We start from the raw sequence: 21,024 nt of genomic DNA, 5'->3' as shown, positions 1-21,024 counted from the left end.
TTTCCATGGGTATACTGAAAAAATGACAATGAAAAGTAGACTAAATTAAGATGATCATTGTATTACACACAGTAACAATAGTACCGATCTAATTTTCATAGAACTAATTGAGAAAAATGTGATGGATTTCATGTGGAACACTCTCCAGAAACAAATGTACATAGAATATGTAAATAAAAATATTTTTAATACTACAATCAATGCATCTTCAAAGACAGAGACTGAAACGACATTTGGCCATTTCCTCATTTTCAGATTTGGAAAGAATGCAATTGTTAACATTATTTACTATAAAGAATGCCTATCACTTCTAGTCAGGTAATAAATGTAGTTGTAAAGGACATTGTGGAAAAGTATTATTAAGAATTGAAGAGGATAAAAAGCTACGAAGTAGAAGAGGACATCTCCATATCCAGAAATCTGAGCCCTCACTGTTCATGCCAACCAGTGAAACACAAAAATATTTTTAGAATTTATTGATCTGCAGAGAAACTTAATTTGTAGTAGCAAATCAAACTTGATTGACAGTTGCGAGAATTTTCTGCTATAATTAGCTGCCTGATGTGCTAACTGTGAAAACAGCGATCCTATGATCCAATGCCAGACCAGCAAAGCAGGCTCTGGCCTGGAACCTTCCAAATTCACAATCAACCTAAATCAGTTTTTGATGCAGATTACACAAGCAGAATAGTATTTACATGATTTCCCAACTTATTTAAGAAAAGGTTCCAATTTATGCCACTCAGTGGACAAAAAGTTGGCAGCTAGAAGAAAAAACAGTGATGTGTTTTTCTTACTTTCAAACAGTAATACCCAATGATGCAGAAGAAGGAGATGACCGTATGTAAGATGGCCAAAATCCGCAGCGTGGGCTCCATGTAGCCACTGCTTTCTTCCAGGACATAATGCACTGCAATGACCCTCTGGCTGTCGCTCTCTAAGCTGTCCAACTTCATATTTTCTCCAGTAGACACTACAGGAATTTCCTTTTCTTCCATCACAGCAGAGGTGGAGACCTGTTTAAATCACTTAAATCTTAATATTATGGGTGCATTTCTTTGACAGATGTTTTATACTATTACAAGCTAAATAGTACAACTGAAAACAATCCAATCAAGGACAACAGAATTTTGAGGAAGTCTTTTTTTTTTTTTTTTCCCCCTTCAGAACAAAGTTTCACAGAGACCACTTCATCTTGTTACACTAAACTATGTCAGTGTTGATTTTCTTTTACTCTCTATTGCAATTGTGGACCATGCTGAATTTATCACTTTGAATCCAAGAAAGGGCATAGTCCTCCTGGAAGAAAACTCATGAACTCCTGACATTGCTGCATGCAATCTTTATGAGCAGGGTTCTTCCATGAACTGAACTGAAAAATCTTCAGTTGTATTATATTTATTACGGACCTTGACAAAGATGATCCATGATATTCTACACAGCTGTGCATACCCTCTCAGGGAGCGTGAGGACACAGGAAGACATCTCAGCTGAGGTGTACTAGCCTAAGTTGTTAGTGAAAATTGGAGTTGGCTGAGTCACTGTACTATGAAATGGAGCACCTGAGGCACAGATACTTTCATTCTGCTGCATTTGTCATAGCACAGAACTCAGGAAATAGCTATTTGCGTATTTCATGCAAACACATCAGCTATCACTGTTAGATCTCTGAAGTATCAGTTTGCAGAAGGTATTAATTCTATTAGGTTGGCAGATTTTTATTTTTTTTTACAATAGAACACAGTCTACAAAACCTGAATGCTTTTCAGAATCCAACTTTAAAAGTAACAGTATGATGAACATACCTTATAGAAAAGCAGGATGAAGTTGATGGCAAAGGCAACAAACAATGCCAACATCCTCATGTTATAAAAGTTTCGAGCAAAATAGTTCTGAAATAAAAATACCACAATCCTGAAATTCATCATTAAGTATTGTTTTAGAGAAAGTAAGCTACACAACTAATAAATTATCAGAAGTGTGATGAACGTTCAATCTTAATCTGAAAAACAAATCATTTTTTCATTCTGCTTCAGAATTTCCCACAATTTCAGTCAGACTATATGGTATGTAGGATATCAGCCATGCTAGTTTACTTTTGTGCCTTCAATGTCACAAGACCGGAAAATTATGCATTAAATAAACTTTTCATGTATTTCTATCCCTTCTGATATTAAGAACATCAAAAATGAAAGCTGAAGCACAGTAAACTTTGAGAGAAATTTTGTTCCAATGAGCAAATTCTTGCTTAAACCTATGTTCTATGGTGGAGTGAATATTTAAGTTTCAAAACAATATCTAGATTTATAGTCATTTCATCTTGTCAGTTGGGATACTTCATTTTAAAGAAGTTTCACAACATATAACTTCCTTATGAATCACCTTCAAAGAAGTTTCTATCTATATCCTTCCATTTATCTAGGAAACAACAGTTTGAGAAATGAATTAACTGTTTAAAAAAAGCAAAAATTTCAAGGTTGCAAAATTGTGCTATTCAAAAGCCAGAAAAAGTTGAAGAAAATTTATTCCCAATTTTGCAAATGCGTTTCCTTCATCCACATAACTTTTACCCCTTACTTCTCATCATATAATTAACAGCGTATCACATAAGAAGTCCATACATAAGAACATTTAAAAGAAGGCAACATTACATTGTTTCTATCTTTCTGTGAGGTTGTTTTTACCAGTTGTAACATTTTTTTGATGTAGGCCGCTGTATATTCCCAGTACATAAATACTCTTCTACTTGCTTTTTACAACCTGGGAAAAGGCTTTTTTTTTTTTTTTTTTTTTTTTTTTTTTTTTATGGTTTTGGCTGGGATTGTAGAGACTCTTAAGATTCTGTATTCATTCTGTATTCAGGATTTTTGATTCAAACAGCGGGGAAAGAGGGGGGAAGCAAGCAAGGGATATTCAGATTGATGGCGTTTGTCTTCCCAAGCAGTCATTAAACATGATTTGCCCAGCTTTCCTGGGATTGGCTTAACACCAAGCTGCCCATGGAAGGCAGGAAATGAATTCCTTGTTTTGCTTTGATTTGCTTCCATGTGATGCTTTTGCTTTGCTAGTAAACAGTCTTTATCTCAGACCTTGAGCTCTCACTATTTTACCTTTCCAAGTCTGCCCCTGGCCTTATCTGAGAAAGTGAGTGAGCAGCTGCTTTTTTTTGTTGTTGTTGTGTTTGTGGTTTGGTTCTGTTTTTCACTTATCAATCCAAACCTTTGCCTTTATGTCCAATTTATGGATGACTGTGGATAGAAGAATGAATGAGACTTATCAGAAGTATATTTGTTTTTTTTCAACAAATAGCATAATTTTGTGGTATATCTCTCTCATAACATGTAAGCCACAGGGCAGAAAACAACTTACAAGAAGCTTCTGTTGATATGCAATGATTTTCTTCCAGAAAGCTGATTCCTGAATTTCTTGTTCTCCATATCTGTGAGTATGAAGCTGTCTTAATTTCTGTTTTGCTTTGTCTTCCTTTGCTTTCTCTTCTTTTTCTCCATCCTCTCCTCTTAGGACACGATTGAAACCAAAATAACATTACAATTTAATAAAATTGACATAAAAATAACTAAACCACACCCTATGAGAAAAGACTGTATCCTTTCATTTGGCTCAATTAGTCATGATTCATGCAGTGCATAAAAATTGGTAATAAGTATAGACATCCATCCTCAGCATAAAGCACTGGCAATTGTGACATTCTGGTTAAATCTACAGATAATTGAATTTACTGGCTTGTCACCTTAGAGAAGTGACAATTGCTAACTAGTAGAGGCAGGTAACTAAGAATCTTCCAAACTTATTACCTAAAGCTCTGCTTCATAATTGTGCAGTTCATATTTGCGCTAGCAAATGTCTATGCAACTGTATGTCTGAGCACTCCTATCCAACCTCATGCACTTGAACAATCTGATTTTCACACAAACTGAAGAATACTGTTTTTTCTTGTATTTACAAACCAAGCTTCATGTTTAACTTCTGCTTTTCTGTCCAGTTGAGGATGACATAAATACTCCATCCAGGAGGAGAGAGGAGAAAGAAAACTTGACAGCATTTCGATCTGAGACTATGACTGTGATGCTTACAAAAAATTCATAGCCAGTGGGCTGCCTTCTTGAAGCACATCTTAGGAACTCAGAATTATTTTGGAAGCTAAGGAGACTTGACATCATGATAGATGAAAGGATCACAGAAGACCATTTGTGGCCAAATCAGAGTGAGAGACAACTTACACCTTACATTATTAATCTGAGTATCTACAAACAAAATAATTGATGTCCTAAGCTGCTTCACAGTAGGATATTTTCAGCAACTTTCACTTGAAAGTTTATCTTACGCTAGGGGTGGCTTCAGGGCGGCTAACAGCATCGGACACTTGCATTCTTTACAAAGAATACAGGTATCATTGCAACTCACATAGCCAAACAGTGCAATCAACAGTGAACTTCAAAAGTCTGAAAGAGTCGCCTTTAATGCAGTCACTACAAATCTGTAGAAATTTTCTGTTTTACTTATTACAAAAAGAGTATTAATTATGGGGAAGAGTTGGTCATCCCAGGAGGGCAGTATGGAAATAGCTTGAGAGTAAGGGGTGCACTCAGAATTTTGATAGTGATATATCAACAACAGGAACCAAACACTTAGCAAGAACCATAAAAAAGGCGGATGCAGTGCCATGTTTTTACTGGCTAAAGCCAAGTCCTATGTTTTGCTTTTTTATTCTCAGTAATCTCATTAACATTAGATTTTATCATGTCTTAAAAAGCTGCAAATTATTATTTATCAAATGCTAATGATCCCCATAAAAATGCGCAAGTATTCAGTAATTCATTAAAAACCATAATGGAATAATAAGCTTTTGCAAAATCCAAATAGCTCAAAGTATGCCACAGCAAATGGGATGAGCAAAAGAGATTCAGTCTCTACCCGGGTAGATAACCACTCTGGAACACAAATGCTCTTACAATTTTTCCAAGAAAATTTCTTCTTATTCTCATACTCGCCAAGAAAACCCTAAATGCACAGAGGAAAGTCAGCCCAATTAAAACAGTATAAACTGTATATATCTGATTTATCAGATTCAAGATTTTTTTAGAAGAGTACTCATTTTATTGAAACCAATATTTATAAATCTGAGTGAAATTATTTACATGGACTTCACTTGCAAATATGTCCTGACAATGAAGATGGATTAAAAAAAACAGCTGTGGTATGTGGAGACAAAATTATAGGCAGTGGAGTAAGCATAAATCAAGTTGATTTTTCAGTGAAATGAATATATTTCCAAGATAATTGGTTAGAGTTATACATACTCTGCTTTTTCAGGTTCAGATTTTGTTTCTTCCTTCTCTTCCTTTTCAACTTCTTTCACCTGTTCCTAGAGATGGTAACATTTTTTTTTAAATGCATCTAAACACTATTATACACAGTTAGTTGAAAAAATATAGAGAGTGCAAAATTCCAACTTTTTTAACAGTTGAAGCTCTGAGAAAAAAAAAAAAAAAAAAATCCTTCATTTTAGCATTATAAGCAAACCAAATTACCAGGTACTTAGAGAAGACTGTAAGCATTCCAGTTTGTGATGTCAGAGAAGGCAAACTTTAGTGATTATATGTGATTCCCTAGAAAATGCAACAAAAGCGACACAAAAACAGATGCAAGTTTTGTTTCAAGACTATACTTCACATATAAAGAAGAGAAACATACAGCACAAATAAAAGGTATGGTTACCTGGACTTTTTCCTGTGCCTCAGGCATTGGCGCTATGGAAGGAGTGCTCAGTAAATCACTCAAACCAGCATTTGGGTTGTGAGGAATCAATTTATACTGTCCACCTTCTCGTTTCAAATCCAAACCAAATATATCTGAGAGTAGATCACTCTCCTCTGATAAAGTTCTCAAATCAGTCAAGTCTTCAGTAGGCAATGCAGTTTCTGCTGGCTTCCTCTCCCCCTCTTCTCCTTCACCACGCACCTCATCCTGAGTGGGATCTGGCATATTGGCTAATAGCTCAGCCACCTTGATTTTCTTTGCTCCTTCTACTAGGCTTCCTCCAAGCAGCAAACTGCAAATGATGCGAAAGAAGCCCCGGAAGACACTACAGGCAAAATGCAGTAAGCCCATTAAAATGCTCCAGTAGGAAGAAAATAAAGCCATAACCATGTCCTTCATGGTCATTTTCTTCACTTTTTTCATCTGTTTCTTTAAGCTCTTCATGCTGAGCATTTTCATAAGAGTCATTAAATTATACTTGAGCGCTACTAATGCTGACTTCATAGTTACAAGCGAGAAGAAACCCATTCCAGGATCCTGTTCCTCAGGCTTATCTTTCTCATTGTCCTCTTTATTTGCTGACCTTTCATTCAGATCTGACTCAGAGATTTGGGCAGCCAGTTGCATTTCAAAGATGGTGTCTTCACAGAAATTAACAAAAAGCTCCATCTTTTCTTTCTCCCCACCTTCATTTACAACATCAAATATGAACTGTCTCTTTGACTCTTTTACCTGAGGTTTTTCCCACTGAGTCCGACTTGATTCGCTTATTTCAAAATACACTCGTTCAATGCGCTTTGCACTGCCCATGATTTCTATACGTCCAAGGAAAGGCTGAAAGTAGTTCAGCACACTTTCTGACAGTTCAAGAAAAGTTTGCAAGCGAGTATCATGGGGCATGTGTTCGGAGAGGTTGGTCAGGAGAACAGCGACATTGAAACCAATGTCTTTGGCAGGCTCATGGAATCGTTTCACAAACTCCTCATAGTCCAGAGTCTCATTCTCATCTGTTTCAGCACATGACAGTAGAAATTCAGTTTCAGACTGGGTGTAATGCTTATGGCTTTCCATTGCCTTGTGAAAATCTCTTTTTGAAATTATGCCTTTGCCATCAGGATCATACTCTTTGAATGCATCAGAAGAAGTCAAATCCTTCAGTTTTAAGAACATATCAAAAAACTTCAGAATCATCTCCACATTGTTGGACGATTCCACAAGCATATCAACCATTTGCTTGCCAATAGTTCCATTCACAACATTACCTAGATGTAATAACATAAAGATAAAGATATTGATAGCAGCAAACATTTCGTCAGAGGGAGATTGATAAGCCATTGGCTATCACACTCTTATTAGGAAATCAGCTGTAAAATTAGAAATCTTTTACTAATACCACTATCCTAAGACTTGGTTTAAAATGTAACTGAATATTTGCCAGCAGAGAAATAAAGAACAAACAAGCCATAGGCACATTTGTTAAACTTTATAAAGTACTAAACATGGGCAGATTTTCAATACTAATACTACACATTTTACTGTGGTGCCAGACAGAATCAGCATCAATTAGTGAGGATGACTAGTTCAGTAGTTCCCTCACGGAGTGCTGTCTACATAAACAAAGAATTTATTTTGCTTCTGGGTTGACCTCATGTGAACAAACCATGCTACACTGCAATTTAGGCTGCATTTGCTGCCCTCCTAGTTCTTTCAAGACAACAAATGTACATGAAAGAAGCAAAAAAGAGAAACTATCTTTCAATTGTCTATGTTTGTGGATTTCTAAGCAGAATACTATTGACAGCCTCTAGATAGGAACTACCATAAATGTATTTCTTGACAACAATCACATTCTCTGTGGAATGACAATCTTCAATTACTAGTTTCAAAGAACTTTGAACTAAGTCACTAGGAGAATTGAAGTCTATTATTTATGGCCAAGATGGCTATAAAAATAATTGTAACCTATTAAAGCTGTTAATAAAATGATAAATAATTTGTTCAATTCACAGAATTTAGGATTCCAACTCCAACAGTAAAATTTCTCACTTAAAGCCAAAAGATAAGCCAAATTCACAGAAACAAAGTATAACTTCTGATATAGATGGATTTTACACAATTGTGACAGGCAGAAACAACACAAATGATATCAAATACACCATAGAAATCTCTCATGCAATTAAATACCTAACTACTCTGACAGCTATCACATGAAAATTGAAAACATAACTATTAACAAAACAACTGTAAAAGAAAACAAAAACATTAAATTTTACCTACCTTCCAGCATAGACAGCAACATGACAACCATATCCTTCTGAAGATCCATTAATTCTTTCAGTAATTCAATTTGACTGGAATCCTAAATAATAAACACAAACATATAAATAAGATGTCTATTGACTTCCTTGACATTCATATATGTTTATGCAGATATCACCCTGTGAAGACTTAAAAATTCAGTTACTAGTATTGAGACTGGTAATAAAGCAATAAAGCAATAACTGGGTATCTCAAGCCCATAGATGATGCATCTGTAATGATTAATGACATCTAAAATAGCATTTCTGCTGACATAACCAAGTTCACAACCTAGAAGCCTTGCAAAAACAATAATGGCAGCAGCACATAGGGCTGAAAGTGCCACATGATTATAATAGGATCTAAACAAGCTCCTAAAGGCTAAGAGTTTGAGCTTCATACAAGAGAAAGACATTGTCTTTACTTATCATACATTTGGAGCGAGATGTTTCTGTCACAGTGCAGAACAGCGTGAGTAACTGCACACAACAATGAATCATTTTCAGCAAAGGTCATTGGGTTTGACTGGAGTGGTAGGGTGTGTATCATCATTTTCTAGATGTAGTAGCTAAAAGACAGTATGAATTAATGCTGGCACAACTCAAACCATACACTTGTCATTGCTGTGAAACCAGATCTTGCTAATAATCAAATCAGTTTTTTTAATCAACAATTACCTTACATATATTTGGCTGTCTGTAACTGCTTATACATCACTTTCCATGCTGCTTTAGTGGTTCAGGAAGGAGGCACAATAGTCACACCACTGTGGCCTACCCAACCATTATCTTTTTTTTCTATTACGAATATAATAAAGATATTCCAAAACCATGACAGCATATACAAAGATTTGGAAATAGACTTAGGCAGAAATTCAGTGCATCACTTTGAAAAACAGCTTTCGATATTATGCCATCTACTGGAAGGTGTCATCTATTTAACGATAAGAATCGAGATCTGTAGCAGTAAGAAATTAACTAACTTAGGTCAGGTGTTTTTTTTTTTTTTTCGAGGTGTAAAATCTGAAGGCTAAGGAGGAAAATTATTTAAACTAGATTATTTTCAACTATACATCATATTCAAAGAATACAACACATTCATGAACACTTGATCTACATTATAAATAAATAAATAAGCAAATCGTCATAGCCTTCAGAGTTTTATTGTTTAACAATAATTATTACAATAACATAATTATTACACTATTCTCAGAAAATATCAAATTATGTAAAAAACTGAGAATTACTACATTTGAATAAAAATGTATAATATAAGGTGAACTGAATTCTTTTTAAAAATTAAGAAGCTAAAAAACACAGAGTTTAAGGATAGGACTCTTCTCTAACTGTAGTCCTCTTCAGAGTGGCCTGTGCTAGTCTTCCATACTCTATAGTTCATGAAATGAGTACTCACATCCAAAAGCAATTTACTCATTCTAAAGATTAATTGCAATTTTTCTCTACTGAGAATAGAGAAGACATAGATGTCTGCTTTGATCTAGGCACCTAAATAGGGAAGATGGTTCCTGCATGAAAGTCTTGTGCAAAATCAAAGAAAACAAGGAGGCAGAACTTTGATAGGAAACACTGGAGCTGGCTAAGTTGTCTTTTTTTTTTTTTTTTTTTTTTTTCTGATTTCAGGTGATATGATTCATTTTCAGCTTCATTTAATCAGCTTTCAGACCATGGTCAGTATTTCTTTTATAGGCCTGCTATTCACATCTCCTTTAATTCCATAGTTAACACCTTGAAATGTTTTTTTTTTATTATTTCGCCTCTTTTTTATTTTTCCTCTTATCTACACTAACAACTGCTGTTATTACTTACTCCAACACAGTAACAAGTACAATTTATCTTTACTAAAAAGCCATTAACTTTAAAAGGAAAAACAAAAAGATACCTGAGACAGCTTCATCTGCATGTGAGCAAATACATGAAGAAAACCAACTACAGCATCCCATAGCCTGCTGTGTGCCAGACTTTGCTGATTCCCAGTACATGGCCCCTGTTTTTAACATTGCAAAAACAGAAAAAAATAAAGCAGGTTTTATCTGTAAGAAACTCAATTTAAAAAACAAAAACAAAGAGAGAGCTATAAGTAGAGACCTGTCATTTAAAAAATGCTTTGAAAAAAGAAGCATAAATAGAATTACTTATTTCATAACATTGTGAACCATGAGCAAAGCCAATTGCTAATAGCCATCCTGACCCTGCTTTAGCCAAGCACCAATTAACAATTCAGAAGGACAAAAAGTATAGCATAGCTATTCACAACTTTAAACTACAAATGTTAGAGGAGTTCAAATTTTCAAGCTGATGTACTTGTAAATTAGAAGTAACCTCATACAGTACAGATGCAAAATTGTTATAATAGATTAGAGACTAGGATTCCTGATCTGTTGGTTTGGTTTTTTTCCAGTAAATCTACTTGTAAAACACAGTCTTAAGAAATATTATTCCAAAAATTCCAACTTCCAAAAAACAAGATTCCAAAATCTTTTGAAACCTCAGACAATAGCACATAAAATATTTACTAGCTAACAATATTTCTTGTGATTTGCCAAATAAGTATACAAAAAACTCGTGTAAGCACATGTAAGTTGCTGCTACTCGTATTTATTCAGCACAAAGTTACCACACTTCAGTATAATATGTACAAGATTTTTTTCAATACATTTTGAGATTAATCATTCAGCCAAACATTTCATTTTTTATTTGTTGCAAGGAAATAAAAGCTGCCTCAGAAATAATTAATTTAAAAATCCACCCTACTATCACAGAATTATTTACTAATATGTGTAAATTTGTCTGAATTATTAAGGCCCCAAAAGAGCAATGCCAGTAATGCAACTTCTTATTTGAATAAATGCCCTAAAATCATTTTGAAGTACAATTTCATCTATTTTATATCTCTACCCAAGCTTCATTTTTCCTACATTATTTTTATATCTAAAGCATTATTCATTTTCTTACAAATCCATAAAAGTATAATGAAATATTTTACCTGGATATACTCCGTGAGAGTATTGAAAACTTGTTTTGCAACCTGGATGGCTTTGGAAAAATTTCGTTGCCCTTGTTCATCAATAACATCCTTCCCAGAATAATACCAGTAGAAATCACTAATTGACTCCTAAAGACAGTCGTGAGAAGCACAAAGAGATTACACAATCAAAGTTTCTCTAATCAATTCTTCATCAAATCTGAAAAATATTAGCTAGGATTATAGTTTTGAAAAGTAATTAGCTTATGTTTTTAAATGATCCTTCACAGTTTGTCAAGAACTACTTCAAGAATTTTCATCTTAAGGGAACTGATAGCAATAATGAACAATAATGAATTGACAAAAAGAAAAAAAACTATAAAAAAAGGAAAAAAATGGAATGAGATTGGTTGCCATCTGCTCTTAGAAATAAAATTGTTCACATTCTGAACAGGAGGACACAATGTTACTGTAATGCTGCATGCTGCTCATGAAAGAATCTCTCTTTATACTCTGTGCTTGATACCCATTCAGTAGAGGGAACAAATGTAGTTTTGTATGCAAGATGCCTGTTTCTGTCTTCTCTCTTCCCCAAAGGAAACCTCATGAAAGTTTCAACAAAGAAAGAATGGAATAGAAATTGCTGTATTATCCCCACAACTTCTACAGAGTGTGTAAAGATAAATAGCAACACTGATAGCAGCAGTAATTTAAAGAATACTTATTTTAATAGATTGGAATTCATAGCCACAATATATAAATGGTTACGAGAAAATTTAGCTAGATAAATAAAATGAAACAAAGATGATTAAGTATCACATACAGTGATTAACCATTACCAGTAATAATGGTAAGCTTTCATATTTAAAGATTAAGGATAAACTTCAAAGTAGATGCTTGAAAGATTTTTAAATTAGCTTCTGCTTTCCTCCTCCCTCTTACCCCAACACACATCCATTAGGAAATGATGAACTATTCTCATGTTTCACTTGGTGCCATGCATGTAACAAAACAGTCGTAAAATAATCAGTATATGGATGACAAAGTTGGCTGAATCTGGAGTCAGTCAACAATTGTATCCACTGATTTGTGCAATTAGCACCTACCTACCTTCTGCATGCACTGCATCACAGAATCATTTGAGTTGGAAGGAACTCTTAAAGGTCAGCTAGTCCAACTCCTCTGCAGTGAACAAGGAAACCTAGAGCTAGATGAGGCTGCCCAGAGTCCCATCCAGCCTGACCTTGTCTGTCTCCAGGGATGGGATATCCTCTACTACCTCTCTGGGCAACCTATTCCAGTGTCTGACCACCCTTACCGTTAAAAAAAAAAAAAAAAAAAAAAAAAAAAAAAAAAAGTCTTCTTATATCCAATCTAAACCTCCCCTAGTTTAGTTTCAAACCACTCCCCTTCTTGTCTTATCACAACAGACCTTGCTAAAGTGTCTGTCCCCTTCTTTCTTTTAGAAACTTTTTAGATACTGAGAAGTTCACTCTCAGATCTCCCAGGAGCCTTCTCTTCTCCAGTCTGAGCAGCCCCAGCTCTCTTAGCCTGTCCTCAAAGGGTAAGCGTCCCATTCCCTTGATCATTTTTGTGGTCCTCCTCTGGACATGCTACAATAGCTCTATGTCTCTCCTGTTCTGAGGACTCTACATCTGGACACAGTACTCCTAGTAAGGTCTCATCTGCACAGAGTAGAAGGGTAGGATCACCACTCTTGACTTGCTGGCTAGATGCAGCACAGGATATGGTTGGTTTTCTGGGCTGCCAGGGCACATTGCTGGCTTATTTTCAGTACCTCCATGTCCTTTATGGCAGAGCAGTGCTTTAATGATGAAGTTTGATCTTTGCTGTTGCAAAAAATCACTTACCACTGAAAGAAATTCCGAAGAAATTTAAAAATTCTGAGTTTCTGCATATAGGTCTACCTTATGATCAAAATACATAAAAAGTGTGATGGTAAATGCTGAACAAATACTAGTCATCTTTGTAATCTACTTAATTAGTACAGAAGTTGACTTACCTGAACTCTCAATAAGTAATCCACAGTGGAAATGATAATATTAACAGTTGTGTTGTTACCAGTCTGAGTTCTCAGGTAATTCTGAAAATCTAAAATTTCAAATAAAAGTTTTAGTTTAAATTTAAGTGCAAAATTTACAGAATTATTGCTAATTAAATTCTGATTAAATATTATATAGGAAAGTATACCTTAAAGGAACGGATTTTTACTTTTCCAATAATTGTATTTAAGAGTTTCAGCATTTTATTGCAGAGACTATATAAATTTATCGGCAAAACATAAACCAGGAATTTGATTTTATTTTTCATCTGGAGAAATTTAATTTGGCCATATTTATGACTAATTTTATATCCTTAGAATTCCATCAATACCAAGAGAATGATGCCTAATATATATTTTGCAAATGAAAATGGCAATGACAATGAAATCAAGTCTCATATTTATACAATTCCTGATTGCAGGGTCATAAATATGTCCAATGGTTAATGCAAATTATTTTCTCTCCTCAATCACTGGCTAGAAATTACAAATCACATGCATTTCCCTATATTGTTTATCTTTTCCAGTCAGGTCAAGACTGAAAATTCATCAGTTTGGAAACCAGTACCTTTTCTACAAAGATTAAACAGCCTGATATTTTATCACATATAAGTATTTTTCTTTTCCATCTGTCTAGCAGCTTCACTAAATTATGTAATATGTCATGAAGACTGCCCAATTTACAGCAGTGAAGAGCTTTTATCTTTAGTTATCTTTAAGTTAGTGCCACCTTGGCTTATCTGGAAGGTTGCCCACAAACCTGAATTGTGTCCTTCACAAAGCAATTGAAGAAAGCGAAAGAGGTCACAGGTGAACTCATCATCCTGCATCACCTTTTCTCCTGCAGAAAGTCCAGATGGGAAGCACAGATTATCACAGGCTGACAGCTAATACAGCATGCTCCCTGCAGAAAATCTCCATATTTTATTTTAAGGAAGAAGGAAAGAGAAAATTTATAGCCTCCAATCTACCTGAAGCACATATGACTTGTGCTTGACAGATAGTTTGTTTCAAAAAGTCTTAATTTAAAAAAAAAAACAAACAAACAAAAAGAAAAAGAACTTCGGATTTATAAATATGGCAGCATGAGCATGGCAACATTTTAGAAATAATCCACGATTCACAGTCATGTTTGATTATTCTAGGCATGAACGCTGTGTTATAAACAAAGGTTAGGACAGATGAATTTGGTTACCATTCATCAAAAAACAGAGTAATTAAGATGAGAATTAATTGAACGGTGATGAAAATCATTCCTCAAATAAATGATAAGATTTTAAAATATCTTAGAATAACCCAGGAAACTTATAGCTATCTGCATTCTCAATAATCATTTAGACAGGATTTAGTATCTATTTGCTGCTGACATAAAATGGATCTTGGGCTTTTGTTTCCCTTGACAAAATAAAGCAAGAAACTTACGATGAACTAGAACAAATGCCTATGTGCTTTACTGACTTAGGTCTTTAAGTTCATTTTTTGTTAGACAGACAATATCCTAAGTATAAATCTTAAAACAATTTTCATGATTCTTTAATGGACAACAGAACAGTAAGCCTTGTATTAAAACAACACTAATTAAATTATTTCAACACCTACAGTTAACTGTGTACACTGAAGTGAGATGAGAAGAAAAAAAAATTTGTCAGTGAAAACAATCACAACTGCGAAAAAGGTAGAACAGCAGCAAATAAAAGATAATAATAAGATAATATTTGTGATTAAAACAAATAAATGTTCTGCAAGAAATACTCCTTTTAGGACTTCAAACAAGCATTTGGAATGCATATGGAAATAAAATTGGACTAAACTTATTTTCTTTGAGAATATACATTATTTGAATATATAGCCAAGTGTTATTTTTGGATAGCAAAATGGAAGGATGAAAAAATGTAGAACTGCAGAGAAAATGGTTGATATATCCACACTTGCAAAATCAAATTCATAAAGGGCGCAACTGTGTTTTTTACGTATAAAGACATCACTGAATCAAAGTCATTTGCATGGACAAGATTACAGAGTAAGTTACAATATTTTTAAACCTCTTTTTTTTTCCTTGACCTCTCATCAATTCACATTTTTCAGAACTACAGGAAAAACAGAAAGTCTCAATTTAAAATGATTACATGTATGAGTTCATGGAGAGCTTATCTTCTGGCTATTAGCACACCCAGTAGAATTCATAAATGATATAAATCAAATCCCAATTTTTAATATTTAAAAGGTTTGGGAGCACATTTTATTCAGCTGTACCATAGAGAAATAAAAAATGAATACAAGTTATTGGACAATTCTGCAAAATCAAATTGCATGTATGTAATGTCACATATGCTGAAAAAGTTAATCCTTCTGAAAATAATCGTTTTCTCTGTTTTAAAGTAAATAATAAATAAAAAGCACTGCTTCTAACAGCTTGGGCATACAAAGATTTAAAATAATGCTAGTTATCCATTTTTACAGCTGACTAGAATCTGACTAAAACCAATGTCGATATTGTCAGGAGTTTTATTTTTCAGATGTTACTTACAGACTGAGAGAGGTGCCTTGTTGGAAACTACAGAATTGAAGTGCAGATTCATTTCTTTCTATAAAATCTAAGAAACCTTTGCTGTTGCAGGCACAAGTTCATGCCACTTCATACAAACATTTATTTAGAAAATTTACTTTCAAATACGCACACTGCATAAAACATGGCTCAGGTTGTCCTGACACTGTCCTCTTTAGTCTTTGTTGATATGATGTATATTCTGGCACATACTTTCTTACACATATGTTAAAATATTCTAAATGCTGCCATTGCTCATGTTGTTTGTAAATGGTATGACTACACACATGAAAAAATTTATGTGTGTAGTTTTGGAAAAAGTGATATCCTGTGTTTGTGATGTATAGGAACAGAAGTATAACTATACAGGAAATGAAAATAAGTTTGATTGAAAGAATGAAATATGTCTGTTTGCTTGAAAGTGCATGTGTCCAAGTTTGATAATTCTCTATTTTGTTATTGCTTGATTGTTTATAATTAATATCCTTTGTGGAACACATTTGACTTTTATTACTCAGAAATATTGATACATCCATCTTCCAGAAAGGATCAGAACTTCTTTTTGAAGGTAGCTAAGCAAGAACAAAGATCTCTCACAGTAAATTTATTCTTACTGATAACATTGCATTGGATTCTGTGTACTGCATGCCTTTGACACTTCAAGAATCTAATTCAAAAAAGAAAAGCACAGATTTTCTCACCAAGATTCACTTCTTTGAAGTCAAGCTACTTAAGTGCCACTTCTAAATGCAAACACTGATTTGAAAACAATAATATAAATGTAGAAAATACCACTGCAATGTAGACTACAGAGAATTACAATGAAGTTAGAAAACCACGTTGTAGGACTATGTCAGAGAACAAAGGCTTATTTACTGATTTCATGTAATTAACAGATGAAAATAGCCCTCATGTATTCTCTCACTGTCTTCATTACAAAGCATTTTGTATCATTTCTAATCAATTTAATAACACATCCTTAACTATCAGATCAAATTCAATGCTAAAATAATATTTGATTATAATATGCCTATAATATGAAAACTTACAAAGAAAAAAAAAGTCACAATACAATATTAATAGCTAAAAATAAAAATACAGTTTTTCTAATTAAAAAAAAGCACAACAATTTACTGACAGTATTACTGGGGAGACAGTAACTTCCTGTTATATGAAAAAGCTACCTGAAAACCTACTAATACTGTTCAACCGGGGAGAAATAAAACAATTTTAAAAAAAAATCTTCATACTCTGAAAAGTAAATTGAAATGTTAAAATTGCATTATCTCTACATGTGTGGTACAGTTACTGTTTGCAACACATGACAGAAAATTTGGGATGTTAAGTTAAACTTGACAGCATTCATCTAAAAGATTATAACCTAGACATTAATCTAGATTATACTTGTGAGTTTTATCTGTTTAAAAATTGCCATTTTCAGTATGATTTCTTGAATAATTTAACCTGAAATAATTACTGCTGAATCATAGGTTTTATTTAAAATTAAAAGTGAGGTTTGGATTTGCAAGCTCCATTTCTTGTTACTTATTTAAAAAATAGTCCTATTCAGGAAAGATGTAAATCTTGCCAGTATTAATTATGAATAAAGAAAATAAGAGTTTTGCCATCAGATAGTATTATGGTAGTAAGCTAACTCTTTCAGCTTAAATGTTCTTTCCCTGTCTGAAAAGTTTCAAGACTTCTTTCTGAAGGAGGAAATCAACTAACCCAGTTCCATAAGTGACACAGCAGTGCGTGACAAAGATTGTCAAATACGGTGCAAAGCAATATAAATGGTCCGCTTGAAATTTCTATTTTCATGTTAATATTTTAAAGATGTTTCACAAATTCAGTATCAGTTAAATGCAATTGAAATTTATTCTTAATTAATTTAGACATAAAAAGGTTAGTCTAAAACCAGTCTAGAATTTCAGAAGTTTGTAGTCCAATATATTAGCATTATATCCATTGAAGACACTGCTGAGAGCAGTAAAAACAATAATATTACTACAAATTGTATCAGTGAAAGACTGGTACATTATGTTTGTATACATATACTAGCAATATTCAATATACTAGCAGTGTTCTCTTTAAGACAAAGCAAAATAAGAAAATGGCATGGGAAATCAAAATGACTAAAATTTCAGATGTGAAATTTCCCTATCAACTCTCATGTTGCTCACCTGGGAACTTATTCACCTTTTCACATAACTCAAAGCATAAGCTGGGATAATTATGTCTATTACAGAGAGTTACCTGGTTTAGCTATATTAAAAATTCTTCAGATAAAAAACTTGGAGAAATACTTTTCATTACAATAACTGAAAGACTGGAAAGGTATTACTGTTACAGGGAAGGGCTTCAGGGAAGGGTGTTTTGTTTAAATTCTAGATGAGTTTCAGTGGTCATAGAATGAACACTGATAGGTTTGAGTTGAAAGGGATCTTCAAAGGCCATCTGGTCCAACTCCGCTGCACTGAGCAGAGACAGTCACAACTATCCTTGTTGTTATTTTCTATCTGTACAATTCACCAGACATATTTAACACATTTCATTGAAAACAAAAATTTAAAACAAACGCTTTCATAGCTATTCAGAGAGCAGGGAATTTTAAACTACAAGCAACATGCACAGAAGTAGGTTCATCCTGATTGTGAATTACAATTGGAAGAAAAATAATTCCATCTTAACATACATAAGTTTCTTTATGAATTCTTAAAATAATTAAAAATTAAAAATATCTTTCTAGAACACCGCCTACCAAATTTAAGATTAACTAAGCATAAACCTCCCATGTGATACGAAACAGAAAGCAAGGCATTTAAAAAACACTGCACTTTCAAGAATATTTTGACTCACAGTGAAATGATGGAGTATGAGTGTTAAATAAAAAATGAAAAACCATCACAAGATAATAAGCATTTATACACTGGTTTGGTTTTGAATCCTCTTTTTTTTTTCTTTTTTTTTTTCTTTTTTCTTTTTTTTTTTTTTTTTCCCCCCGAAAAGGAAACAAACAATCAAATCAAAACAGAATACATACAGAAGAAACAACATTGAGTACATCACAAGAACAAGAAAGAAACACATTTGCAAAAGAACCATTGATGTTTTTACCAGTGGGGGTTCCAGGGTTTGGAAAGGGAAGGTAGTACCAGTCAGAGGAATACCAGGACAAGGAGCTTAAAACGTGGACAGCACAAAGAAACAGTTGGAATAGAGCAATGAATCTCAAATCCATGTTGACTAAGTATAGGGCTTTCTGCCTATTGCCGAAGTTGATGTGGGACCAGAAACAAACTTTTATATAGCACTGCCCTTCATGAAAACATGACTGTATGAGTAAACAGTAGTCTTTCTTTGAATTTGGCAAGAATAATTTCAGACTTACATGTAGTAAAATCAATTACAGTTATTCATTAATATGCTTCTGTGCCAGATTCAGGAGACATGAGAAACAGGCCACAATGCACATTTTACATTATGCCATTCCCTTGGGAATTAATAAAACGATTGTCAATGAGGAGTAATTTGTTACTCATAGAATAAGTATCTCCCTTGAAGAAAAAGAACGGGAGAAAGTTCCACATCTGTCATTGGTATTTCCTTGGAAGTATTTTCCAGGTGGCTATTCATACGATTGCAAATAGACATACAATGTCATGTATCCTATAAAATCTAGGATACCTGAGAACTGTTCACCACAGGAGTTTCCACAAACAGGCACTGGCTGGGCTTTTGTAATGCTATCAGGTCTTAATACCAGCAGTAGACAGCTCTTAAGTAAATTTCTTTTCAGTGAATTGAAAAAAGTGTGCTTTATAATACAGAAAATAGTATTATTTGAAGGGATCATAATATCAAGAATAGAGTAACTCTAAGAAGAAAACAAGAAACCTTTTTTTGATTTGGCTTTGCTGTTGTTTTCTTGAATTTCCAATAACTGAATAATAGCCTATCAAAAAGTAAATGTTAGTAAGTATTATCCCTTTGCTTTAAGAAATTTTTGGCATAGCGTAATTACTGTATCTTGACATTGCCGTTGCTGCTTATCAATAACAAAGAAAACCAAAACACATGATTCTAACTGTAGAATTCTGTTAGTTTGGCAAAAAATTGAGATTCCTTCTTCCTTCTTCAACATTTTGCTGATCAAAAGACATCTGCTATGCTTGAGCCTAGTGTTTCTGTTGAAAGGCATATACATATTTTATTTAAAATTCTTAGTTCTCATGGTTGATGGTAACATCTCATGTCAACTACTCTTACAAGACATTTTACAGTATTTTAGAGTACTGTTGAGGTACAGGAACATTGAATCAAGTAGTTTTAAGAGCAAAGATGAGCTACCTGTAAACATTTATACCTCTAAATTAGAGAAGAACTACCTCTTCCTGGTATCAACTCCTGACCACATTAGATAAACCTAGCCAGTGGCAAGTCCTCTCCCCACTAACCACCCTCAAATCCTCACTGGATCCACCACTGATTTCCTGTGTTTGCACAAACCAATGCAGCAATAAAGCTACATTCAAAACACAACATAAATACTACAGGAGGACTATAGCACGAGACTTGGTGTATGTAGAGGTACATTTTTTGGTTTTTTTTTTTTTTTTTTTTTTAAACATTCATCCATGGCAATACTGGGATTGCTAAAATAAAAAGAAATGAAAAAAAAGTTTAAAAAAGCTTGCTGCTCTTACATCTAGCATGCCAGTTACTGTGCAAATTCTGAGAAAGGAAGGAAGAACAAAGCAGGGAGAGTTGATGCAAAAATTAAAAATTTTAGAATACATAATTATAATAATAATAGGAGAGAACCACTGGTTTAACACTCTTACAGGAACAAAAAGAATCTAATGGTGTTCAGGAGCTGTACAGTGCTGACACAAAGCTAACAACAGAAAAAATAAAGAAAATGCAGTTGTGTTTAATAATTACCACGCTCATGAGTGATGACTGAGGAAGGGAGGACATTTAGTTCAATGAAAAGGAAACAAGAAAAAAAAGAAAAAATTGATAAATTGTTTTCAGCAAATACAGAATTGATTTAGTACTTATTTTGGCAAAATTAGTACTATACTAAAATGTAAGGATCAAATAAACAGAAAAAAAAACAACAAAAAATCCCTGAAATGAAGAAGAACAAAAATGCTCTAGCATCAGTAGAGTTAATTATGCAATGTTCAAATAATTATTTATATTTGCATTCAATAGCAGGAATTTCTAGAAACAGAGGTAGTTATTCATCTTACAATTCAAAATATAAATAAATGTTTAGTAATAGAAATATTGTCCAAAAGCTTAAAGCATTGTGTAAAATATTTTTCAGTAAAGTATGAAAGTAATGGTC

At 33.7% G+C, this 21,024-nt stretch overlaps 1 protein-coding gene across 6 annotated transcripts in view; it reads right to left on the bottom strand.

Annotated features, from left to right (window-relative positions):
- Window positions 1-21,024, bottom strand: part of RYR2 (ryanodine receptor 2) — a 341,086-nt gene that overhangs the window by 15,427 nt on the left and 304,635 nt on the right. For all 6 annotated transcript variants that reach the window (XM_052696134.1, XM_052696150.1, XM_052696179.1 and 3 more), the window contains 10 exons: window positions 13,884-13,964; window positions 13,085-13,173; window positions 11,083-11,211; window positions 9,979-10,083; window positions 8,059-8,140; window positions 5,740-7,043; window positions 5,322-5,386; window positions 3,370-3,517; window positions 1,806-1,892; window positions 798-1,016 (listed from right to left, as the gene is read on the bottom strand). In XM_052696134.1, coding sequence (XP_052552094.1) covers window positions 798-1,016; window positions 1,806-1,892; window positions 3,370-3,517; window positions 5,322-5,386; window positions 5,740-7,043; window positions 8,059-8,140; window positions 9,979-10,083; window positions 11,083-11,211; window positions 13,085-13,173; window positions 13,884-13,964 — 2,309 coding nt within the window. The remainder of the gene's footprint in view (window positions 1-797; window positions 1,017-1,805; window positions 1,893-3,369; window positions 3,518-5,321; window positions 5,387-5,739; window positions 7,044-8,058; window positions 8,141-9,978; window positions 10,084-11,082; window positions 11,212-13,084; window positions 13,174-13,883; window positions 13,965-21,024) is intronic.

Source organism: Tympanuchus pallidicinctus, unplaced genomic scaffold (genome assembly GCF_026119805.1).
Source record: "Tympanuchus pallidicinctus isolate F22 unplaced genomic scaffold, pur_lepc_1.0 scaffold1, whole genome shotgun sequence".
NCBI classification, from domain to species: domain Eukaryota; kingdom Metazoa; phylum Chordata; class Aves; order Galliformes; family Phasianidae; genus Tympanuchus; species Tympanuchus pallidicinctus.
This window is presented reverse-complemented; position numbering and strand designations above follow the sequence as displayed.